This window comes from Xenopus laevis, chromosome 1L (assembly GCF_017654675.1).
Source record: "Xenopus laevis strain J_2021 chromosome 1L, Xenopus_laevis_v10.1, whole genome shotgun sequence".
Classification (NCBI taxonomy): Eukaryota; Metazoa; Chordata; class Amphibia; order Anura; family Pipidae; genus Xenopus; species Xenopus laevis.
Genome location: NC_054371.1, coordinates 45,766,120 through 45,789,686, shown reverse-complemented (window position 1 = coordinate 45,789,686; position 23,567 = coordinate 45,766,120). Strand labels below are relative to the sequence as shown.

At 38.8% G+C, this 23,567-nt stretch overlaps 1 protein-coding gene across 6 annotated transcripts in view; it reads right to left on the bottom strand.

Moving 5' to 3' along the window:
• The window catches only part of LOC108719599 (protocadherin Fat 1), a 144,477-nt gene that overhangs the window by 33,984 nt on the left and 86,926 nt on the right, over positions 1–23,567 (bottom strand). For all 6 annotated transcript variants that reach the window (XR_005966765.1, XM_041589045.1, XM_041589041.1 and 3 more), the window contains exons 5-11: positions 23,062–23,391; positions 22,263–22,473; positions 15,791–15,930; positions 8,629–8,904; positions 8,311–8,521; positions 1,123–5,190; positions 514–710 (exon numbers count right to left, since the gene is read on the bottom strand). Coding sequence is in view for 5 of the 6 variants with exons in the window: in XM_041589045.1 (XP_041444979.1) it covers positions 514–710; positions 1,123–5,190; positions 8,311–8,521; positions 8,629–8,904; positions 15,791–15,930; positions 22,263–22,473; positions 23,062–23,391 (5,433 nt within the window). In the remaining variant the exon portion in view is untranslated. The remainder of the gene's footprint in view (positions 1–513; positions 711–1,122; positions 5,191–8,310; positions 8,522–8,628; positions 8,905–15,790; positions 15,931–22,262; positions 22,474–23,061; positions 23,392–23,567) is intronic.

Here is a 23,567-nt window from a genome sequence, read left to right as displayed (position 1 = left end):
GGTATTGATATTTCACCTAGTGGCACCAAAATTACCAAACCGACACACCTTTGTTCTATATTGGAGGCACTCACTGCAAGCTCAACTAAAACAAAATCCAGCATGATTGCACCTCATACCAAAGCAAAAAAATATTTTCCCACAACAAGACCCACTGGAAGGTGCCAGAGGCTGAACAACCGATATACAGAATATTTGATCAAAAATATTAAAGGAAAAATGAACCCCCCTTTTTGACATGAGTTCATTCACTTGGGCTTATGTAAACAGTAGCCACACTGCCCATTCCCCATCCCTCTTAGGCTCACAGTATATGCAACCCCTCCCTCACCCACCTACAATGGAAAGCAGAAGGACTAAAAAAAAAATATACATATAAGCGTTTATATTATTTTTTGAATCATGGGAAGTTTTTGGCAAAGTCCACATCCATGGCCAAGCTATATATGATGTAATCATGTTGTCATTACATTGGAATTCCCAATAAAAAGCAAGAGATGCCAGTCATAATACCTTTTCACAAACAGGAGTGTTGTCATTGGCATCAAGGACTTTCACTTCTACCATAGCTCTGGCTGCAAATGTCCCATCTGTTGCTGTTATGTTTAGAAGATAATTGTCCTTCGCTTCCCTGTCAAGTGGTTTTCTAACATAGACTTTCCATTCATGCAGCATATTTTCAATGGCAAATTGCCCTAGTGGGTCTCCTCCTGCGGTTGAAAAATGAATGAAGACACATGATGAAATAAGTTTATTAGATAACCTTTATAGACGTTTATTTTAATCTGGCAGCTAATAAAGAACAATTGTCCCACCAAGTTTGTCCGTTTACTGAAATTTAATGTAACTTTTGAATGTATTCTTTTGATTTTGTTATTCTTTATTTATACACACTATCCCCCATATGTAATATAAGGATCTAAGTTTGCCCAGGAGCAGTAACCCATGGCAACCAATTAGAAGCTTGCATTTGACTAGTAAACTCTCCATGCTGATTGCTTTGGGTTACTGCCCCTAGGCAAACTTAGTGCCTTTTATTATATAACCCCATATAACATTAACATGCCTAAGGTGAACTTACAAATTAGGTATAATATTGTTTAAGTTACTTTATACTCTTACCTGTTATATGAAAAGTGACTTCTTTGTTTATGTCTTCCATATCATCATCGGTGGTGCTCAAAATAGCAATCACACCACCAGGGGGATCCTCTTCACTGACAGTTCCTTTATAGATTTCTGCAGTGAAGCGTGGAGGATTGTCATTCACATCCATTACTGTAACTTCAATGGTACTAGAAGATGAAAGCACCTTATCGCCATGGTCATAAGCAATGACAACTATATGGTACTTGTTCATTTTCTCGTGGTCAAGCTCACCAAGTGTCGTAACCCATCCCGTTTCCTGATCTACTGAGAAAAGTTCTTTAACATCCTCTAACTCCTGTGAATGCCCCAACATATATGAAACGTGTCCATTGGATCCGGCGTCCAGATCGAATGCTCGTACTTGGATAACTTTGGTTCCTTGGGGAAGGTTTTCGACAACGAATGCTTTATATGGATTTGACTCGAAAACAGGAGCATTGTCATTGACATCTTTGACTAAAATGGTAACATCCACAGAGGAAATAATCTCATCGTCACCATGAAGATTGTGTGCCAATACATAAAACTGGTACCACTTGGTTGACTCGTGATCCAATTGTTTTTCAAGTTTAAGTCGGCCATTTTGTTTGTCAATAACGAAAACATCATCTAGATTACTTTCAAGTGTATTTCCTTTCATAAGAGAGTAAATTATATGTTCATTGCTTTCCACTTTAACAGCATCAAGTTCTGTACCAACTGCAGTGTCTTCAGGTATGCTTAAAGTATAAAATGGTTCTGAGAACTTTGGGAGAACAACTTCGGGTGGATGAATTCTAATGAAGACTGGCACAAGAGACTCTTTTTCTGGAGTTCCACCATCAACTGCTTTAACAAAGAATGAATACAATTCATCTTCTAAACCAATCAAACTCTCTCTTGTTTTAATGGTGCCAGACGATTGGGATATTTCAAAATTTTCTTCAACGCTTGCAGACTGCGCCTCTATAGAATAGGATAGATCAGCGTTTGCTCCCTCATCACTGTCAGAGGCTATGACTTTAACAACAGAAGTACCACGAGGAATATCAGATGCAATGCTTACTTTATATTCGGTGGCCCGGAACTGTGGAGCATTGTCATTTGAATCCGTAAGAATTACATTAACACTGCAGAAGCCAACTTTCCCACCAGTATCTTTAGCCATTACACTTACAGGGATCACTTTATTTTTTGCAATTTCTCGATCAAACCTTTCTGCAGTAAACAGCTGTCCTCCCTCGTTGATATTAAAATTATCTTTGGCAAAATCATTTATAATGTGATATGTCAGTTGGCCATACAGTCCTTTATCTTCATCGACAGCCTTTAGTTCAGTAACAAGTGTTTGCACGGGAGAGTTTTCTGAGAGTTCCACTTCGTATTCATTTTGTCCAAATTTAGGACTATGCAAATTGGCACTAATTACAGTTATTTGAACCTGAGCTGCACTTCTAAAAACACCATCAGACACTGAAACATTGATCGTATAGAATGGATTCAAGATCATTTTTCGCAGGTAGGAAACAGTGATGATGCCAGTTTTACTGTTAATTATAAAGTTCATGTCGTCATTCCCTGAGACTATTGAATATTCTAACTTTTCAGTATCTGAACTATCTGCATCGGTGGCTTTGATACAAGTGACAAAGTGCCCTGGTTTCGAAAGCTCACTGATTTTAGCTTCATAGACTTGCTGGATAAAGACTGGTGGGTTATCATTGAGATCAGTCACTCTGAGATGAACGGAAATGTCACTGCTGAGTGGTGGAATTCCTTTATCTGTAGCTCTTACTAGTAAAACGCATTCCTGGAAGTACTCATAATCCAATGGCTTGGCAGTTTCAATAAGTCCACTGCTGCCGTCTATGTGAAAATACTGTGATATATTTCCACTTGTTTCAACAAAGTGAAAAGAAATGGCATTGTTTTGTCCTGAATCAGGATCTTTTGCATTTATTTGAACAACAGATGTTCCAATAACAGATGCTTCCGACAAAGTGGCAGCATATGTTTTCTCTTTAAATACAGGTGGGTTATCATTAACATCCTCTAAGATAATGTCAACAAAAACTTCAGCATGTGCCCCAGTAAGGGAATCTGTTGCTCGAACTCTGAGTTTGTAGGCTGGGTGTGATTCAAAATCCAGTGGAGCAAAGACATTTATTACACCCGTGTTAAAGTTTATATTAAACTGATTAAAGGGATCGCCATCTGTGATACTGTAAATGATTCGATATCCTTCTGGACTGTTGGCTTGCACATGCACAACAGGACTATGCAGATTGGCATTTTCCGCAATCTCTGCACTGTAGAAAGGCTTTTCAAAGACTGGCATGGCTTTATTCATGACTGTAATTGGAACAATAACCTCAGATGAATAGGAAGGGTTTCCACTGTCTTTTGCTACTACTGTTATAAAATATTCCTTGTTAGAAGAATCTGGATCAAACTGCTTTTTCAATGTTATCTCCCCAGATGGGCCAATCTGGAACTGCTGTGAATGTTCCTTAAGGTAATAGTGTATTTCTCCATTCTGGCCAATGTCTCTATCCACAGCCGCGACATGCCGAATAATATGACCTCCTGCAGCGTCTATCTGAACCATGGCATAATAAGGAAGGTTAACAAAAACAGGGCTATTGTCATTTACATCTTCTACTGTAATCTTCACTAATACATGAGCAACTACAGGGGGTTTCTGCTCATCACTGACTTCTACCACCAGGTCAAACTGATCCTGTTCCTCTCGATCAAATGGAATTCCTGTAGTTGAAAGTACTCCAGATGTAGAACTTATTTTAAATCTGGGATCTGGGTTAAGAATCTGAAAAAATAACGGTTCATTAATACGACTGCCCAGTGGACCAACAATAGTTAAGGTTTTTACTTGGGTCGCATTTTCCAGAACAGTTGCAGAGTAGGAACACTGTGTAAATTTTAGAGAACTTTCCTTGCTCTCTTTCACATTAATTTTAACAGATGTCGAGCTAGAGAATCGGCCATCGGAAGCTCTAATTGTGAGCTCATATCTGCTTCTTAAATTTGTTGTGTTTTGCACAGTGATGGTTCCTTCCAAGGGATCAATCATAAATTTATCTCCAATGTTACCTTCAACAATAGAATACATGAGTTGGGAATATGCCCCAGAATCATCATCTGTGGCATTGACTGTTATTACCCTGACTCCTTCGTATGTTGGCAACAAAAGAGAGGTTTCGTAGACATCTTTGGAAAAAACTGGAAAGCAATCGTTGATGTCTACCACATATATAGTAACATTTGCAGCATTTTCAGCATACAGTCGGGGATAGCCCATATCATGTACTTGCACTGTGAAGTGGAATATATTTGTCTGTTCATAATCCAGGCTCAGTAAAGTACGTAGTGCACCGGTACTTGAATCAATAGCAAAATATTTGTGGATCGATGGCTCAACAATTTGATAAACAAGCAATGCATTTGATTCTTGGTCACTATCGGTTGCTCTTATTACTAATGGTATATTTTCATCAGTCAGAACAACACTGTTGGGCGGAGCAGATTCACTAATAAGGCCTCTGTAGTTAGTCTGAGCAAACACTGGGAAGTTGTCGTTCTCATCACGCACATGCACCATGAGGGTGGCATTGGTGGACAAGCCCGCCATGTTTGTTGCTTGAACAGTAATTGTAAAAGAAGGCAATGTTTCAAAATCAAGCTGCTTCTGGATTGTAACAACACCAGAGTTTGGATTGATATCAAAGGAATTCAAAGTATTTCCATCCTTTATTTCATAGACTACAGAGGACTGACTGTAGGCAGAAAGCATTGCAACAAAGCTGCCAACATGAGCAGTTTCACTGATTTCAGAAGAATACTCCTTCTTTGTAAACTTTGGAGCTGCATTGTTGGAAATTGTGACGAAAATGTGCACAGATGTTATTTGGCTCATTGAAGGGGTTCCATGATCTGTGGCTTTGACCACTAACTCATATCGCCCGTGGTTATTTCGATCCAGTTCTTTTGCTGTCTTGATAATTCCCAAAACCGGATCAATTGTAAAAGCATTAGCAGTGTTCCCTACAGCAGAAACATACAAGAATGAAAAATGTTGCAAAACAAAACCAAGCATTAAAATCACGTTAAACTGCTAAAAAATCTTCTACAGTGCACTCTTGGAATCATTTTATGATTATATTACTATGCCTTCGAGCTCTCCAAAAACTAATTTCGTAAATCGTTAAAAAAATATAAACCGATTTACTTTCAAAATGGGGGTTTGCCTTCAGACTGGAAAATATTAAGAAACTCATTTTCTTCGTGTTAGTTAAATTAAAATTAGTACAAGTTGTCCATCTCCGGTCTGTCACTGCTAGGTGTAATAATGACTCTCTATGAAATCATTGTATCTTTCAAGCACAGTTTACCCAACCAGAAACCCTGCCAAGATCACGGTAAAACAAGTGATGACGAAAAATTTCGTCCAGTCAAACAGAATCCTTGCAATATTTTATTATTTCAAACATCTTGGGAGTGAGATAGGAATAGAAGTCTGTAAGCTTGATATTAAAAAGTAGGCGATTTGCTTTATTTAATCTGACATACTGTATATTCTACTTTTACCAGAAAATATGCATAAACTAACATTTGCTTTAAATTGCTTAGTGTTCAGCAGCGTATGAATACATCCCATTGTACCAGAAGGGAAGGGTTATGCTTGTGAGTTGGATGATGTTTAGCTGGGTCTTGTAAACACTAAACACTATGTCATTCTTACAATGGAGCATTACCGACTCCATAAAATATTATAAGTATTCCTGGAATCTCAATGCTATTCATTAGGAAGACTCAAAGTCATAAACTCTTCCCCCAGAAATATGATGTGAAATGAATGACATTTAAACGTATTCTGAAATGTGATGCACTGTATTGTACAGAGGTTGGTGTCAGTCAATTAGAATACACAATGTAAAAGAGAAAACTTTTTTTTTTTAAATTAAGTGTTGCAAATAGGACCAAGTGAACATGCAATGTCACTGTTAATTTTTCTCAAGTAGGGGTTTACTAGACAAGAATGACTTTTTACTAGAAAATAATGACTCGGTGATTGCCAGTGGATTCCTGCACAAATGCATTGCGGGCAATTCATACAGGGCTTCAATTACTATTAGCAGTAGTCTAAAAGACATACCTCCCAACATTTGAAAAACAAAAAGAGGGATTTAAAAAAAAAAAAAAAAAAAAAGCCACACCTATTTTATGGCCACACCCTCTAATTAACATATCCATTTTACAAAATCTGGCAGGTTATGAAAGTTTGAACACATTTCTGGGAGTTTTAGTGCAATGTTTTGTGTGTTATAACAATTTTGCTAATGAAAGTGAATTGCCCTTAAAGGGATACTGTCATGGGAAAAAATTTTTTTTTCAAAATGAATCAGTTAATAGTGCTGCTCCAGCAGAATTCTGCACTGAAAAGAGCAAACAGATTTTTTTTATATTCAGTTTTGAAATCTGACATAAAATATAAAAATATACCGCAGTACTGCCCTGCACTGATAAAACTGGTGTGTTTATTCAGAAACACTACTATTGTTTATATAAATAAGCTGCTGTGGAGCAATGGGGGCAGCCACTTGAAGGGAAAAAAAGCTCAGGTTACACAGCAGATAGCAGATAAGCTCTGTAGAACATAATGGTGTTATCTGTTATCTACTATTTTACCTGTGCCATATAGCCTTTTTCAATTTCCACCATATCTAAACAGCAGCTTGTTTATATGGACTATAGTAGTGTTTCTGAAGCAAACACAGCAGTTTTACCAGTGCAGGGCAACAGTACATGATATTTCCATTACTTTAAACACTTTCATTTTTTTGGTGTTACTGTTCATTTTACGTAAAGCTTATGTGTGTGCTTTTAGGTTTGTGCAATTTTGCACAATTCAATGACTGGTTTGTAACTAAATCCCCACCCATACATCCACTAATACTGCTATTTACAACAAGTCCATGTTTTGAGCCAAGGATGAGCATCAGTTAAAGGGAATGCAAGTCCAAAAATATTGTCCCTGATATGGGTTTGATTTTTTCTCCCTGACGCCCTGCTAGGACCAAACGATTGAATCTGTCCAATATCTTCCATCTCAAGGTACTCAACAACCTTGACAAACAAGCAGATGTTTTTATGTATGGCCACCTTTAGAGTCTAGGATGGAGAAGCGATGACTTCTGTTACATTGTTTAAAGAATTAGCACAAGAAGTGCAGAAAGGACTGCTATCAACTGAAATCACATTTGCAAATAACTTCAAAACAAATGTATAAATGAATTTATTAAATATTATTTATAGTTATTTTGTGGGTACATCTCCTCTAAGATTCTTAATGATCCTAGGCTACAAATAAACATACACCAGAACCATTTTACAAGTGACCTAAAGACATCCTCCCCCCAGTGCTACTAGTAAAATCTCCCTAGGAGGGCTGCTGCACAGTGTGAGAACATAAACTCTAAAAGGCTGACCTCAAACTGTAGTGTAGCATTAGATTATTTTTGATGTTGATGAATAACAGGAGCGGGCTTACAATACCCCACAAATGAAAGAGATGTTAGCCATTCAAAGTATGGCAGACACAAAGAAGAATTATTAAAGGAGATCATAAATAAAGGGGAGTGTGAAGAAAGCCAAAAATCCCCCAACTCCTAATTTGGATACTATGATAAAGAAATTTCCTCCTTAAGGCACACTATTACATGTAAAGCTGAAAGGATTTCAGGGGCACTGACACTGAACTGAATAGGCTTAGGTATTCAAAGGAAAACATTAAGTAATTAGGGGGAAAGTAATTTTATTTCAAATCGAACAAGGTATAATCACTTTTTCTGCTCGCAGTGGGAAATCTATTTCCCGCTATCTGTTTCCCCATATAATTCTTTCAAGCCATGGCATTCTTTGTAAGACTTAGAATGAGCAAGACAATCAAATGCATAGCATTTTTTTCCTTTGGGGGGGTAAATGATAAACCAGAATATGAAGCTATAAAGCCGCATTAGTTTGTGCTTTGTATGCTTTATGTATATACTGCCAGTTTACAGATTGTGTCCCTTACAGAACTAGATTATACCCTTTATTATAAAAGATTCTAAAAATTCTCTCTTGGCATTGGATTAGCCAGACAATGCTGTCAGAACTACATACCTGACTCAATACAATACCCAACTTCAGCATTCTTTCCTTTGTCTTTGTCTAATGCAGAGACTTGCAGAACTGCAGATCCAACTGCCGCTGATTCATAGACTCGACCTTCATAAAATGAGCTTGTAAACCATGGGGCATGGTCATTTGTGTCAGTCACATTAATAACAATTCTGGCAAAGTTGCGCAGGACGGGAACATCTTGATCTCGTACCTGAAAAATGATCACACCAGCAACGCATCAGGGCAAGTATTTCACTTGAGATAAAAAATCTCCCCATTTATTGGCGAAGAAGAAGCCTTTACAATGTAATATCTTACCATTACTGTGAGAATATGCTGCTGCATCGCCTCGTGATCTAATTTTTCAGTCGTGTATAAGGAACCCGTGGCAGGATCAATCCGAAACTTTTTAAGGCTGACGGGGTCAGTGCTGCTCTGCAGAGTATAAATGAGTTTGTTCTTCTCATCTCTGTCTATGGCAATAACTTGCAAGATTTCAGTTTCGGGCTGTACATCCTCAGGGATGAGAACGTCATACTTGGAGGTAGAAAATTCGGGTCTGTGGTCATTTGTATCTATTACTTTAATAGAAACCTAGAAAGAAGGATGAATATTGGTTCAACTGGACTTTTTATATGTAGCATATATACATACAGTAGACTGGACTGTGCTTAAAACAATTATGCTGATCAAATAGGGATTTACAAAATAAGATATTATGCAGACAATTTCACATTTTTGTTTTTAAATTGTAGTAGACTTAAGGTCGGGGGGGGAAGACAATGTGCGCTCCACAGCTGCCAGGCTGCACCATCTGACCTCAATGTGACTCTTGGGTAATTTAAACGTACACACAATGTAGCCTCTAGCAAATAGCAAGGTCGCAAAGCTGTAAATTGCATTTGAGTAGGTGATTGATCTCTTTTAACACCAGTTACACAGGCAATGTGTGCCACGAGGGAATACAAATTGAAACCACATTCGGGATCCAGGTGAATTAGCCTAAACCACAAGACACAAAAAGTAGACTTTACAGAATAGAAGTCACTTCTGTCCTTCTTAGAAATTCTGCTGCAACCTTGACCTTGCAAATGTTGCGGAACAGCAGGTCTACTATAAAAGCTGAATATGCAAACATTTCTCAAACTATGAACGACGGCACCTACAGCTGCATGTAATACAGCCTGGCTGGGGGTGGAGAGAAAACCTGATGGAAAGTGCGTTAATTAAGATTTCCAAGAGCACAGGGCATTCTCTGAATTCTTTACTGTGAAAATCCAAACAATTATTCAAGAGTTTAAGCCTTCACTCCGCTGTGTTCAATGTGTGATTCAGATGGACTCTTGGCATAAATCTATACTAATGGCTTAACAATATATCAATTTGAGACGATTGCTGCTGTTCATACAGTGCCAAGTATGCCCATACAGTAATCACTAAAATTTTGCACGATTCTGCATATGATAGAACTGGCAGATGCTTAGCAAATGTCTTCATTATTAGGTCTAAACCACTATTTAAAAAAATATCTTCACCATAAATGCAATATATAAGGGCATTTGTTCTATAAATGCTTGACGGAAATGCAGGAATGCCAATTAACTTTTCAATCAGAAAATGTATATAAGTATAGTTCTTAAGCTTGCTCCTCACTATAGAGAAACCATCTACATCTCCAAGGAAGCCTTTAAGTCCCAGTAGGACATATAGATAATAAATGAACAGCATGTGCACACCACTACATGCTTTTGTTCCTAATAGCACTTATTAGCATATGCCAGTTGTCTTTTCAGCAGCACAGAACACAGCTTGTGGTTGGGTTCTTTAGCTGCCTATGGAGAGGATAAGTCTACCAGTAGAACAGGTGAGCAGTGGATTTGCAAGCAACATAGCAATGTTATTAATAGGGATAAAATATAAAAATATAAGATGAATATTTTCACCCGAGGTGGTTCTTTATATTTAAAGGGATACTGTCATGGAAAAACATGTTTTTTCTAAAATGCATCAGTTAATAGTGCTACTCCAGTAGAATTCTGCACTGAAATCCATTTCTCAAAAGAGCAAACAGATTTTTTTATATTCAATTTTGAAATCTGACATGGGGCTAGACATTTTGTCAATTTCCCAGCTGCCCCTGGTCATGTGACTTGTGCCTGCACTTTAGGAGAGAAATGCTTTCTGGCAGGCTGCTGTTTTTACTTCTCAATGTAACTGAATGTGTCTCAGTGAGACATGGGTTTTTACTATTGAGTGTTGTTCTTAGATCTACCAGGCAGCTGTTATCTTGTGTTAGGGAGCTGTTATCTGGTTACCTTCCCATTGTTCTTTTGTTTGGCTGCTGGGGGGGGGGGAAAGGGAGGGGTGATATCACTCCAACTTGCAGTACAGTGGTAAAGAGTGATTGAAGTTTATCAGAGCACAAGTCACATGACTTGGGGCAGCTGGGAAATTGACAAAATGTCTAGCCCCGTGTCAGATTTCAAAATTAAATATAAAAAAATCTGTTTGCTCTTTTGAGAAATGGATTCCAGAGCACAATTCTGCTGGAGAAGCACTATTAACCGATTCATTTTGAAAAAAAATTTTTCCCCATGACAGTATCCCTTTAAGCTGGCCATAGACGTACAGATATAATAGTACGAATCATCAGACCGTGAATGGAATGTCCCGACATTTTTCGTGCCATGTCGATTGGTCGTTCAGTCGATCGGACAGGTTAGAAAATTTCTGTCGGCTGACGATAATATCTCTGCATGTATTGCCGATCTGACAATTTTCAGTAGGAGACTGTCACCAGCTTTTGTCAGACATAAACTATCGTACAATTGCGGTCAGGGCAGAACATTGTCTGATCTGTTCTTTTACTACTTTATGTAACCTGCACGTCTATGGCCACCTTAAGTCTCACATAAAAATGAACCGCATCATACAGTTACGTGTAATATGCTAGTAAACCGAAATAGCTGGTAGTGGTAGAAATGAACCTTAGATGCCTTATTATTGAGTGCCACGTATAAAGAAGAGGGGGAGAATGCACTGCTATTAATTATATTATTCAAACATGTTCTAAGAGGATCTTAAATACTTTATATTAGAATTTTGATGTTAATTTGCCCTGTTCTGGAAGAGAACTTCAGAAAAGTAAAACAAGGACTAAAAATGGAACAGACTGAGTTTTTCCCTTTGTAATGGATAAGGCCGCAGAACTGCAGGGAAACCAAAAAAGATGAGACCAGAGGTCAAATGCATTCTAATAAGTCTCCAAAAGTAGAAATGTAATTAAAGATTACTTTGAACAGTGAGATATTCAATTTAGTTCAAGAAAACCTTGCAGCATCTGTCCCTGTACATTTCCCAAAGCCCCCTTCCTATCTTTTAACAACACTCCAATGACACTTGATGCCCTGTTCTAGTGAGCGAGTCCTGGCTTCTATTCTGTGCTTCAGAGGTTTGAGGGCTGAATAAATAACTCAAAATGTCAAGGAAGATCTAACTAGGGGATTCCTCTAGTGAGAACATCCATTTTCAAAAGATGCCTCTCTGTCTCTGTTGCCACGAGGCAGTGTCTAATTCAGGCCAAAAAAAAAAAAACCTGGACTAAAATAGACATCTTTAAACTGTTCACAGCATTAGACATGTTAAGTACAGAAGGCTTTTAAATACAGGAATGGACGCCTGTAAACATTGTAGCCTCTAGTTTGCCTGGAGAACATGAAGCACCATGCAAATAAAATGTATTGTTTCAAAATATGAGTAAAAATTGAGTAATTTATGTGTGTGAAACTGTGAAATATTGTAGGACCCAGATGCACAGCAGAACTGTATAAGTACAGACATAACTACATTAGGAAGCCGCTGTAAATCCATTTATGGATATATTAGCATTTGCATTAACAAATAAACTCAAATACATCCTTTGTTTCTTTAGTTTGTGAACTTGATATTTGCGGTGGCACAATGGATTTCATTTCCAGTCAGGACTCTCGCTGCAAGGAGTTAATTATCCATAAATATAAAATTATTACATTTTGCATATGCTTGCATGGGTCTCCTCCAAAAACATACAGGCAGATAAAACTGAAGCTCCACTGGGCAGGAAATGATCTCTGCAAAGAGCTGTGGAATATGTTGATATATATATAATAAGAAGAAGAATTAATAAACCCTTAAAGCTTCCCCCTTAAATGTTATAATATCCTTACAAGAATCCAGCAGGGGCATGGCGTAATTGGACACACAAAGTCTAGAATAGTAACAACATTATACTGGATAAACATTTAGTAGAACAAAATGAAAGTTAGTAAACAGCCTATAAACACTGACCCAATAAAACCATGTTATCACAGTTATACCACTCTATTAATAACCTAGCAAAATAAGTAAGAAGCATTGGGATAAGGCAGCTTGGGGAAAATTTGGGGAAAAAGAGCACTGTTGTGGTTCATTACAAGTAATACTGATACATTCCATTCTGTTATCAGAAAGTGTCTAACATTTGAAAGTGGGGTCATAAAAGCCATTAAACCTCACCAATCTGAATTGCAAATAATGTAATTAAAATGGAAATACAGTCTATAATTAAGTCAAGGAAAGACGTTTGATAGCCCTTTAAATAATACAACATAAGAATATGAAAAGTGCAGGGGGGTGGAGAATGGGGAATAAAATAAGGAAACTGGCAACCAATAGATGAAGAAGAAACAAAGAATTTCTAAAAAAGAATATGCATGATCAGACATCCATGGCTGGTTAAACATTTAGTGCAGTATCATTTAGCAGTGAGATTGTTATGGTGATTGTCAAATGGCTATTTCACAGCTCGTGACACAGAGCAGCAATTTCTGTAAATTAAAATATAAATTATTTATGCATGGACGTAATAGTGAGATTTAATATGACAGCGGGATATGCAGAGCGGATATTCCCAACAAGAATTCCGTTTCAATGAATATCCTAAAATTAAAAAGTGCCTGTTTAATGTGGGTGAATGACCGCAGAAGCCAGAGATTTTTATGTTAGAAAAGGACCTTATATGAATTTACAACCTTCTGTCTCTATTACGATTATGTTGAGGTTTGTATTTTTTTTTTTTTCAAAATGTGAGAATTCTTGCCTTACAAGCCCCTTGCACACGGGTTAATGTGCATTTATGAGCAGCTAAAGAACCCTATTAAAGGCATCTTATCATGTTTCTGTACACATAAAGAACAAAAGAAATGTGTTAACCAACATGACCCCTGTGCTGTGCATATGTGACGTGAACCCAAACCCTCCAGTGCTTTCTGGCCTACAATAGAATTTGGTGCCTGACATTCCCCATTAGTTGTAATGATCCTTTAGAGCAGCAATGTATTTATAGAGATCTCAGGCTGCTGAGCTCACAGCTTCATAGTCTATGTAGTAAATGACCCCCAAACTGATTTGCATTCACTGTCTATTTGTAGTTTTTCATTTACAGGAGGCTCTATTTGGCAGTACATCTGGTTTTTATACAACCAAAAATTGCCTCCAATAAAAATTTAAAAATAAGCCCCTGCTTTGAGGGCACTGGGAGCAACATCCAAGGGGTTGGGGAGCAACATGTTGCTCACAAGCTACTGGTTGGGGATCACTGGTCTATGTAGTAAATGACCCCCAAACTGATTTGCATTCCCTATCTATTTGTAGTTTTTCATTTATTTTAAATATGATATATATATGATATTGGTACCAGGAGAGTTACCTAGAGCAACCACCACTTGTAACAGCTTACTAGAGAGGCTCAAAAGACTGTGTGGGTCAATATCTTATTAATTTCAAAAAGTTGTTGTTATTAATGCTGTTTTACTGGCCTACGTGCTTCTAATAAACAAGGTTGCCACTCATTTAGAGTAAAGGTATATAGCCATGTAACGCATTAACTCATTATCCTCTTTAGAAGTTGGAAAATGGCCATGGAAGTTTTGCAAATGTCTATGTGTGACAACATGGCCTTCACTAGGAGAACCAACATGGCCTTCACTAGGAGAACCAACATTGCCTTCACTAGGAGAACCAACATGGCCTTCACTAGGAGAACCAACACGGCCTTTACTAGGAGAACCAACATGGCCTTCACTAGGAGAACCAACATGGCCTTCACTAGGAGAACCAACATGGCCTTCACTAGGAGAACCAACATGGCCTTCACTAGGAGAACCAACATGGCCTTCACTAGAAGAACCAACATGGTCTTCACTAGGGGAACCAACATGGTCTTCACTAGGAGAACCAGCATGGCCTTCACTAGGAGAACCAGCATGGCCTTCACTAGGAGAACCAGCATGGCCTTCACTAGAACAAGCATGGCCTTCACTAGGAGAACCAGCATTGCCTTCACTAGGAGAACCAGCATGGCCTTCACTAGGAGAACCAGCATGGCCTTCACTAGGAGAACCAGCATGGCCTTCACTAGGAGAACCAGCACGACCTTCACTAGGAGAACCAACATGGACAGGAGTTCAGAGATCTCAGTTAACCATTTACAATGAAGGTGTAGGAATGCAGATATAGACATTTTGTTCTATAACCTAATTTTGCCAGATCTGAATGCGTTTGCAACTGAGTGATAACTACCATAATCAAAATTTTTGGTGTACAAAAGAAAAAATGCTTTCCACTGTAAAATTCTGCACAAAGGGCAAATGTCTGACTTTTTCCCCCCCACTCTGTAGTCTCCCTATGTTGCCTCCTATTGTGCTTGGTGGGGGAAACCCTGATACGTTTGATTTTCAGTTCCCTCTGATCAAAACAGTTGGCAGAAAAGGCCAACTTAAATGGTGACACTGGAAATGTTCAACCAATGACCCTCAAGATGCTGCTAAATTAAAGAACCCCCTTTTTGGTTTTTAGGCAGGTACAGGGGTTGCAGGTCAACAGCTTTAGCAGTCAATGTGGGCTCCTCTGACATGAATACAAATGAAGAAAACACACTTTGCAATGTAATATTATATTGTTGGTACTTTTAACAAGGTAATTCACTAGGCTCAGACATAACCCAAGTCCTTATTGAAGCAATATACCCTTGTAGGGATTCAAAAGCCAGCAGGTTGCACTCCTGCTGGAATCTGCTAGAATGACTACAGGATATTTGCACAACCAAAAATAACAGAATGTACAGCAGTGTGTATTGTAGAGAGTATGTGGTAAAATTCTCGAAATGCTTCCTATGGAACACATTGCTTCTCACTGGCACGCAAGTTTGTCTTGTTTGGTGTTAAACTACATTCATTTCACAGGGCCTTAACTACCATTGTCCTCTCCTAAACATCTGTTCCGTCTGCTAAATTCCAGGGTACGTCCGTTAATCCCAGCATCTGGGGGAAAAGATACTGAAACCTCTCTGGCAAACTAATTTTTTTAGAAATCGCTTCAGTTAGTTCAGTGTATATAATCATCGCTACATAGGTGTACGAGAGCGAAATACTTGATTTGAACACTTCATTAGCAATTCAATTACCTGTGTACTGACTGATCTTGTCCCATCTGTTGCCTCCACTGTCAAGTTGTAATTAGATTTCTGTTCTGCATCAAGAGGTCTAGCAACAATGATGGTTCCAGTGCCCTTGTCCACATCAAACCGGCTGTCGTAGTTTCCACCTTGTAAAATACAGAAATAAGCCAGGCGTCTGCAAAATGCTCTTCACAATGTTCAGCAAAAAACAAACAACATAATGGCCATAAAGAAGCACAAATAAAATAAAGCCTGCCATGCCACTCCGCACACTTGCTGGGTTTATGTGTATTTAGCACAGGCCATGATTGATGGATCTTCAGGTAGGCTTATCCTGGCTCTACCTAATCCCTATCTCTTTCTGAAATGTGCACCTCTTTAGTATGTGCACCTAACCGTGGATCACAGAGAGGGGAAATGTAGATAGCTGAAAGTGAACATTTATCCCTCACTTATCTTTTAATCCCAACCAACCAAGTTAAACTGTATATGTGCTTTTTTCTTATAGATTGATTCATGACTATAAGCCAATCATACTACAGCAGTGGTTTCTGTTGTGGATATAGATTTGTGATAGGTGTCTAAGTGCATTATATCCACAACAGGAACATGGAGGATATATATTTTTTGGGGAGGGGGATAATGCACCCCCCCCCACAATTTTGAAAGTAAGAATATGAAATGCTATACCATAACCACAAGGGCAATGGAACACAATGATTCTGTGTGTTTTAGCAATCATACGTCACCTGACTCATGAATCCACCACCTCAGTGATTGCCGCTGTCATTACTACTAATACTATACTAATGTTCTTATATTTTTGTAAGGGTAAATTATTCCTTAATATGTTAAGATTTTTGGGGGTAAGAGATATGTTTAAAGATACATTGGGGTGGGGTGGTTTTGGAAAACGAAGTAACTTTGAGCAGTTGGAGGGCTGCCCAAAATGAGTCAGTGTGATTTAACATACACTGGCCAACGTTGGACTGTTAAAGGGGTGGTTCACCTTAAAGTTAATATGTTATAGAATGGCTAATTCTAAGCAACTTTTCAATTAGCCTTCATTTTTTTCTTTTTTATAGTTTATGAATTATTTGCCTTCTTCTTCTGACTTTAGTTCTTTAGACCCCCATCTAAAAACAAATGCTTTGTAAGGCTACAAATGTATTGTTATTGCTACTTACCTTTCTATTCAGTCCCGCTCCTATTAATTTTCCAGTGTCTTTTTCAAATTAAAATATGGTTGCTAAAATGGTTTGGACCCTAGCAATTGCAAACTGGAGAGCTCCTAAATAACTCAAATAATAAGAAATGAAAACCAGTTGCAAGTTGTCTCAGGATATCGGTTTCTACATCATACTAGAAGTCAATTTAAAGGTGAACAACCCCTTTAAAACAGATTTGACGCACTGCCTTTCAATATATATAGTAGATGGGATTATTCCAAACCACAGGCGATTTATAGATAATGGTATCACATAATGGTATCACAGAGAATCTCACAGAAGGATATGAAAATCATTGAGGTTCATTCTGCAGAATACTTTGTCTGAAGGAAGACTGGGCATAAAAGAAATAACGCTGACACTGAAGGAAGACATAAGAAATGATCTATATTTCCCACTTTATATTTAAATATATAGTGAAATCTAGATCATTATGCATCATCACTGTGCAACATTACTGAAATCAAAAATGATCACGCTAAAAGTACATGATAGGGTAGGACCGACTAAAAGAAAAAGCAGAACCGACAAAGACGGGTTAAGAGGTCTCGGCAGATACCTGCTGCTATACAACTTGCGTCGCAAGCCATCTGAAAGATGTAAAAGACTTCACTAGGTGTGGTCTCTCCTGGCAGCAGGCAGCAAAAGCAGAGAAAGAATAAAGAAAAGTCACACAGAAACAGCAAGGAATTGTTAGTTACATGACAGATTATAAGAACAACAAATATCAAAGCAAGTCAGCAGAGAAACAGTGTGAAAAGATAATTCAGATAATGGAAGGGACAAAGGATTTCACACTTGGGTTTTAAAATTAATTAGCATGCAATAACTTTATCCCAAACTCCTTTCTCGATCCTAGTAGCAGTGGAGATAATTGACTGTAGAACAATATGTACAGTAGGATTTGGGTGGTAGAGTGAGATGGTGCCTATAGTTACAGTGGGGATAATAGTCTCTGGGAAGAGACTGTGACTGTGGGATAGCAGGTATAGTAGGGAGAGATTGTGCCTATAGTAGCAGTGGGATATTAGCCTCTGGGAAGGGACAGTGGCTGTGGGATAGCAGGTATAGTAGGGAGAGATGGTGCCAATAGTAGGATAATAGCCTCTTGGAAGGGATTGTGGCTGTGGGATGGCAGGTATAGTAGAGAGAGAGAGATGGTGCTTATAGAAGTAGTGGGATAATAGTATATGGGAAGGGAGTGTGACTGTGGGATAGCAGGTATAGTAGGGAGAGATGGTGCCTATAGTAACAGTGGATAATATTCTCTGGGAAGGGAGTGTGACTGTGGGATAACAGGTATAGTAGGGAGAGATGGTGTCTATAGTAACAGTGGGATAATAGTCTCTGGGAAGGGAGTGTGACTGTGGGATAGCAGGTATAGTAGGGAGAGATGGTGCCTATAGTAACAGTGGATAATATTCTCTGGGAAGGGACTGTGGCTGTGGAATAGCAGGTATAGTAGGGAGAGATGGTGCCTATAGTAACAGTGGGAATAATAGTCAGCTTGGCCATGTAACAGAGAACAGCCATGCAGAACAAAATCCCTTGCATATATGTTGACAGACACTGCGAAGTACTTTAAGATCACATGGATGCTTTCCGTGTCTGGGCTTTACTATTCCTTTTAAAGTCATTTACCAAAATGAGAACATTATCTTTCCTAGACAGGAATCAGGAACAGGGCTTTAAGGAAGATTTGCCTTTTATTACTTTCCATCAATTCAGGTACCATTTTTATATACACACAAAAATCACAGAGCTGTTTGTCTAACCTTCTGGCATGCGAATTAGCAAGGGAATATGTTTTGGAAAAGGCAATAAAAGAGAAACTTTGCAACCTTGAATGAGCACTCTATTGCCGCACACAGGCCCCGAGGCTAAGCTTTCATTCCGTTACAGGGCTGCCTTAAGCTGCAATGGCATTGCACTGCCAAATGCTGCCTTCCGCTCTGCTTTATTAGACATTCACTTACTGAAAACATATTCCAATCCAAGAAACAGCAGGGAGCGTGAAAGGCTGGGGGAGACTAAATGCTTGTGCTGACCATTTAAAAGTCAGGGTTACAGTTACTGCACAGCAAGTGGCGGAGGCTTGTCCGGAAAGGCTACTGGATAGGAAAAGAGGGTGATCTGAAATCATCCATTGTGTTTAATAAGTCTGAGATAATCTTAGCTCAAAACTAAGAAATAATTAATCATTATTGGAGGCAAATCAGCCTATTGGTTTTATTTAAAGTTTACATGATTATCTAGCTTAAGGTATGAAGATCCAAATTACAGGATCTGAGCATTCTGGATAACAGGTTTCAGACCTGTACAGGTATGGGACCTGTTATGCAAAATGGTCGAGACCTGGAATTTTCCAGATAACAGATCTTTCTGTAATTTGTATCTTCATACCTTAAGTCTAATATAAAATCATGTAAACATTAAAAAAAAAAACAATAGGCTGGTTTTGTTTCCAATAATTGATTATATCTTAGTTGGGATGAAGTACAAGCTACTGTTTTATTATTACAGAGAAAAAATAAAATGCAAATTTTTATAAATTTGGATGATTTGGATAAAATAGAGTCTATGGGGCAAATTCACTAAGATTCGTAGTTGCGCCAGGCGCAACTTCGCCACACTTCGCCAGGCGTAGTTTCGCCAGCGCTTCGTAAATTCACTAAAATCCGAAGTTGCGCTCAGGGGTAGCGTAAGGTTGCGAAGTTGCGCTAGCGTTGATTCGTTAAGCGAAGCGAAGTTACGCTAGCGATGGTTAATTTGCATACGGCGCCAAATTCAAATTTCAATGGAGGAATACGTACAATCACTACAAATGCCTGGGAAACCTTCAAAACATCAAATAAAAATTTTATTTTGCCCTACACATGTGCCCACTGTATAGTTAAGTTGCCATGAGTCAGGAAATGTAGGGGGGAAGGAGGGGAGCCCCAAAAAATTTTTCGATCTTTTTCAGCCTATCACCCATAATATAGAAAAAACGCCAGCGTTTTTTGGGACTTAGAAAAAATTTGAACTTTTTTTGAAGCAATCCCTATCTACTCTATTGCGCTTCGCCTGGTCTGAGGTGGCGAAGGAAGTCTAGCGTAAAAGGTAGCGTTCAGTACACTGCGCGCGTTAGCGAATTTGCGTAGTTACGTCCGTAGTGAAAATTCGCCAGGCGTAAGGGTGCGAAGTAACACTAGCGAATTTACGCCAGAGTTCGTTAGTGAATTTGCGAAGTAACGAAAATGCCCAACGCTAGCGAATTGACGCTAGCGTTCGGCGCTTAGTGAATTTGCCCCTATGGGAGATGGACTTTCTGGATAATGGGCTTCTGGATAACGGATCCTGTAGCTGTACATTATTTTATCTGGAGAACTAGCAATATGGCAGTTCACATTCATCAAGTCCAGGCATGGAGCTAAACAAAGCTCTCTGTGCAAGCCTATATTTGTATTGGGATTGGAGTACCTTGTATAGAAACACAAAGCATTAACATTATTTAGTCACCGCTACCCCCCCCCCCCATATTATTTCCCTTTTAAATACATTTTCCCACGAGGAAGCCAGCTTGTTCTAAGTCAGAATGGAATGTGCTATGTAAATTGTTGTTAAAAAGTGAAAATTCCTACTGGGAAGTATAACCAAACCCACTGAAAGAAACCATCCCCAAATAGTAATATTTCCGAGAATTAACATAGGTCTTGTAATGAGATAATAAGATTCCTTCTTTAGTCCATGCTTGGAGATGCCACAAAGCTGCTGTGATTAGAGCATTTTATCAGTCGTTACCACAAACATTTCCAGCACAAACTTGTATTCTGCAATTGTCTGGGCAGGCATCCTGGCTCAAACATTTCCTTGCGCTTCAGGGCATGTTTAATTGAACAATACACAGGCTTCAAACAGGCACATTATTTAGGGTGGGGACGAGAAAGTCAGCCTCACAGCTGTTCTGAGTTAAAGCTAAATGCAGGGTAGAAATGCCATTTATTGTCATCTATTGTCTTATTTCATTTTCCATTTGGACATATCAAACACAGAATGGAAATATTATCAACCACAAGCATAATTAATACACTTTCTGTATAAAGTCTATAAAGGTGTTACTTACTGTGCTGTTTTGAGCCCTTTAAAGTGGTTGTTCACCTTCAAACACCTTGTTATTTTCAGATAGATCACCAGAAATAATTTTTTCCAATCACTTTCTATTTTCTATGTGTGACTGTTTTTCTTATATTGAAGTGTAAAGTGTAATTTTTCACCTTCTACAGCAGCTCTGGAGGGGGGGGGGTGGTCACCGACCCTGTGAACCGTTCTAAATGGATACATTTAGTTGATACATTTCTTATCTTTGTCCCTGCTGAGCAGAATCCACATATGCTGCTGGAAAATGTATCAACTAATGCAGCAAATTGTAGCAATTCAGAATCTGCACCTGAATTACAGAGCTGCCAGACTCAAACACCTGAGACAGGGACATTAAACTTTAAACTTAGATTTTGAAAAAAAAGTCTTTATTTCTGGGAAACAATCTGAAAACAATTGAACTGAAAAAAGTGTTTGGAAGGTGAACAACCCCTTTAAGTAGCCCTAAAGCATGCCCCTTAAAGGGATACTGTCATGGGGGAAAAAAAATCAAAATAAATCAGTTAATTCAATATATATTCAATTTTGAAATCTGACATGGGGCTAGACATATTCTCAATTTCCCAGCTGCCCAAGTCATGTGACTTGTGTTCTGATAAACTTCAATCACTCTTTACTGCTGTACTGCAAGTTGGAGTGATATCACCCCCCCTCCCTTTTCCCCCCCAGCCGCCAAACAAAAGAACAATGGGAAGGTAACCAGATAGCATAAAAACCCATGTCCCACTGAGACACATTCATTTACATTGAGAAGGAAAAACAGCAGCCTGCCAGAAAGCATTTCTCTCCTAAAGTGCAGGCACAAGTCACATGACCAGGGGCAGCTGGGAAATTGACAAAATGTCTAGCCCCATGTCAGATTTCAAAATTGAATATAAAAAAATCTGTTTGCTCTTTTGAGAAATGGATTTCAGTGCAGAATTCTGCTGGAGCAGCACTATTAACTGATGTGTTTTGAAAAAAACATGTTTTCCAATGACAGGATCCCTTTAAAGAAGAAATTTCATGTAAAAAATAAGAATGTACCAGTGCATTATACTCATTTAGATATAAAAGAATTGTGTTTAAAAAGTAGTGTTTCAGGCTGCAAAACTACTGCGAAAACTTACCGGTGATGTCAAACCACAGCGGAGAGCTCAAGGGTTCCGTTGTAATCACGCCAATCATATGAGCAACAGGATCGCTTTCCATCACACTGAAGGAGAACTCTGGCTCTTCAAAGGAAATGGGCTCTGCAGACGGTACGGGCTTAGCAATCCATTCTATGTGCAACCGAGTGGTTGAGGATTTCTGAGGCCTCCCATTATCAACTGCTTTAATCTGTTAACAGGAGAAACACGATATAAATCAAAAAGAAAACGAACACATATAGATACTGTAACTATGTACAGATTATCATGACGAATGGAGAAGGAACGGACCCTGACCTCGATGGGACTACTTCTCTGCTCTGGCGACTTTCACACAATTTAAGGAAACAGTAAGATTAGATAATGATTTTCATCATTTTATTTTGCAGCTTAATAAATAGAGTAAATTAGTCCCAAGTAATTATAGAGCTAAGGAAACCGTGGAGATTATGCCTTCCTCCAGGAGCATTAATTAAATACATTAATACAAGAACCCAGAACCCCATGGCAATGCTCTTCCGTTAGTTATAGCCTAATAACAGATGGAGGGCTAGAAGCTGCCCCGACCAAGGGTGAGTGGCTTTTGGGAAAGCTGCGCATAGGAAATGTAATGGAGTTAAGTTGTTAAAACAGCAGCATTGTTATAACAATAGAACTTTTTACAGACTTTTAATATTCTTACATTGTACAATAGGGAGTAAACTATTCCCTATATAATGTTTAAAGGTCACCCCCTCCTACATTGCACTTGCAAACACACTCAGAGAAGTCGCCTTACCGTAAGAATATCGTACTCCCCAGCAGCAGAGAACTTTTTGGATGACACAACCCCAGTTTTAGGCTCAATGAAGAACTTTCCGTGCTCATCGCCTTCCTCGATGCTGTACGAGATTTCGGAGTTCGCTCCAGCATCCTTATCTATAGCAACGACCCTGTAAATTGGATCCCTTTTGGCGTTCCTTTCTCTTTCTGGCTTTTCTCGCTCGGGAAGTCTGATCTTGTAAAATTTCTGCAGAAACTGGGGCTTATTGTCATTTTCATCCAACACCTTCACAATAACTCGCGTGACGGACGCTTTGGCAGGATGGCCGTTGTCTGTGATGATCACCTGCCCAAAACAAAAAAATGGTTTGTTGAACGGAGTTCCAGGCCAGAAGTAGAAAGGCATACAATTCACTAGCTTTCTGGGAGAAAAGCTAATTTCCGAGCTTAATAAATGTCGATCTAGTACTGTGCACAGCTGGAACTATTCCTTCAGGAAAGATGGGAATTTATTTCCCTTGC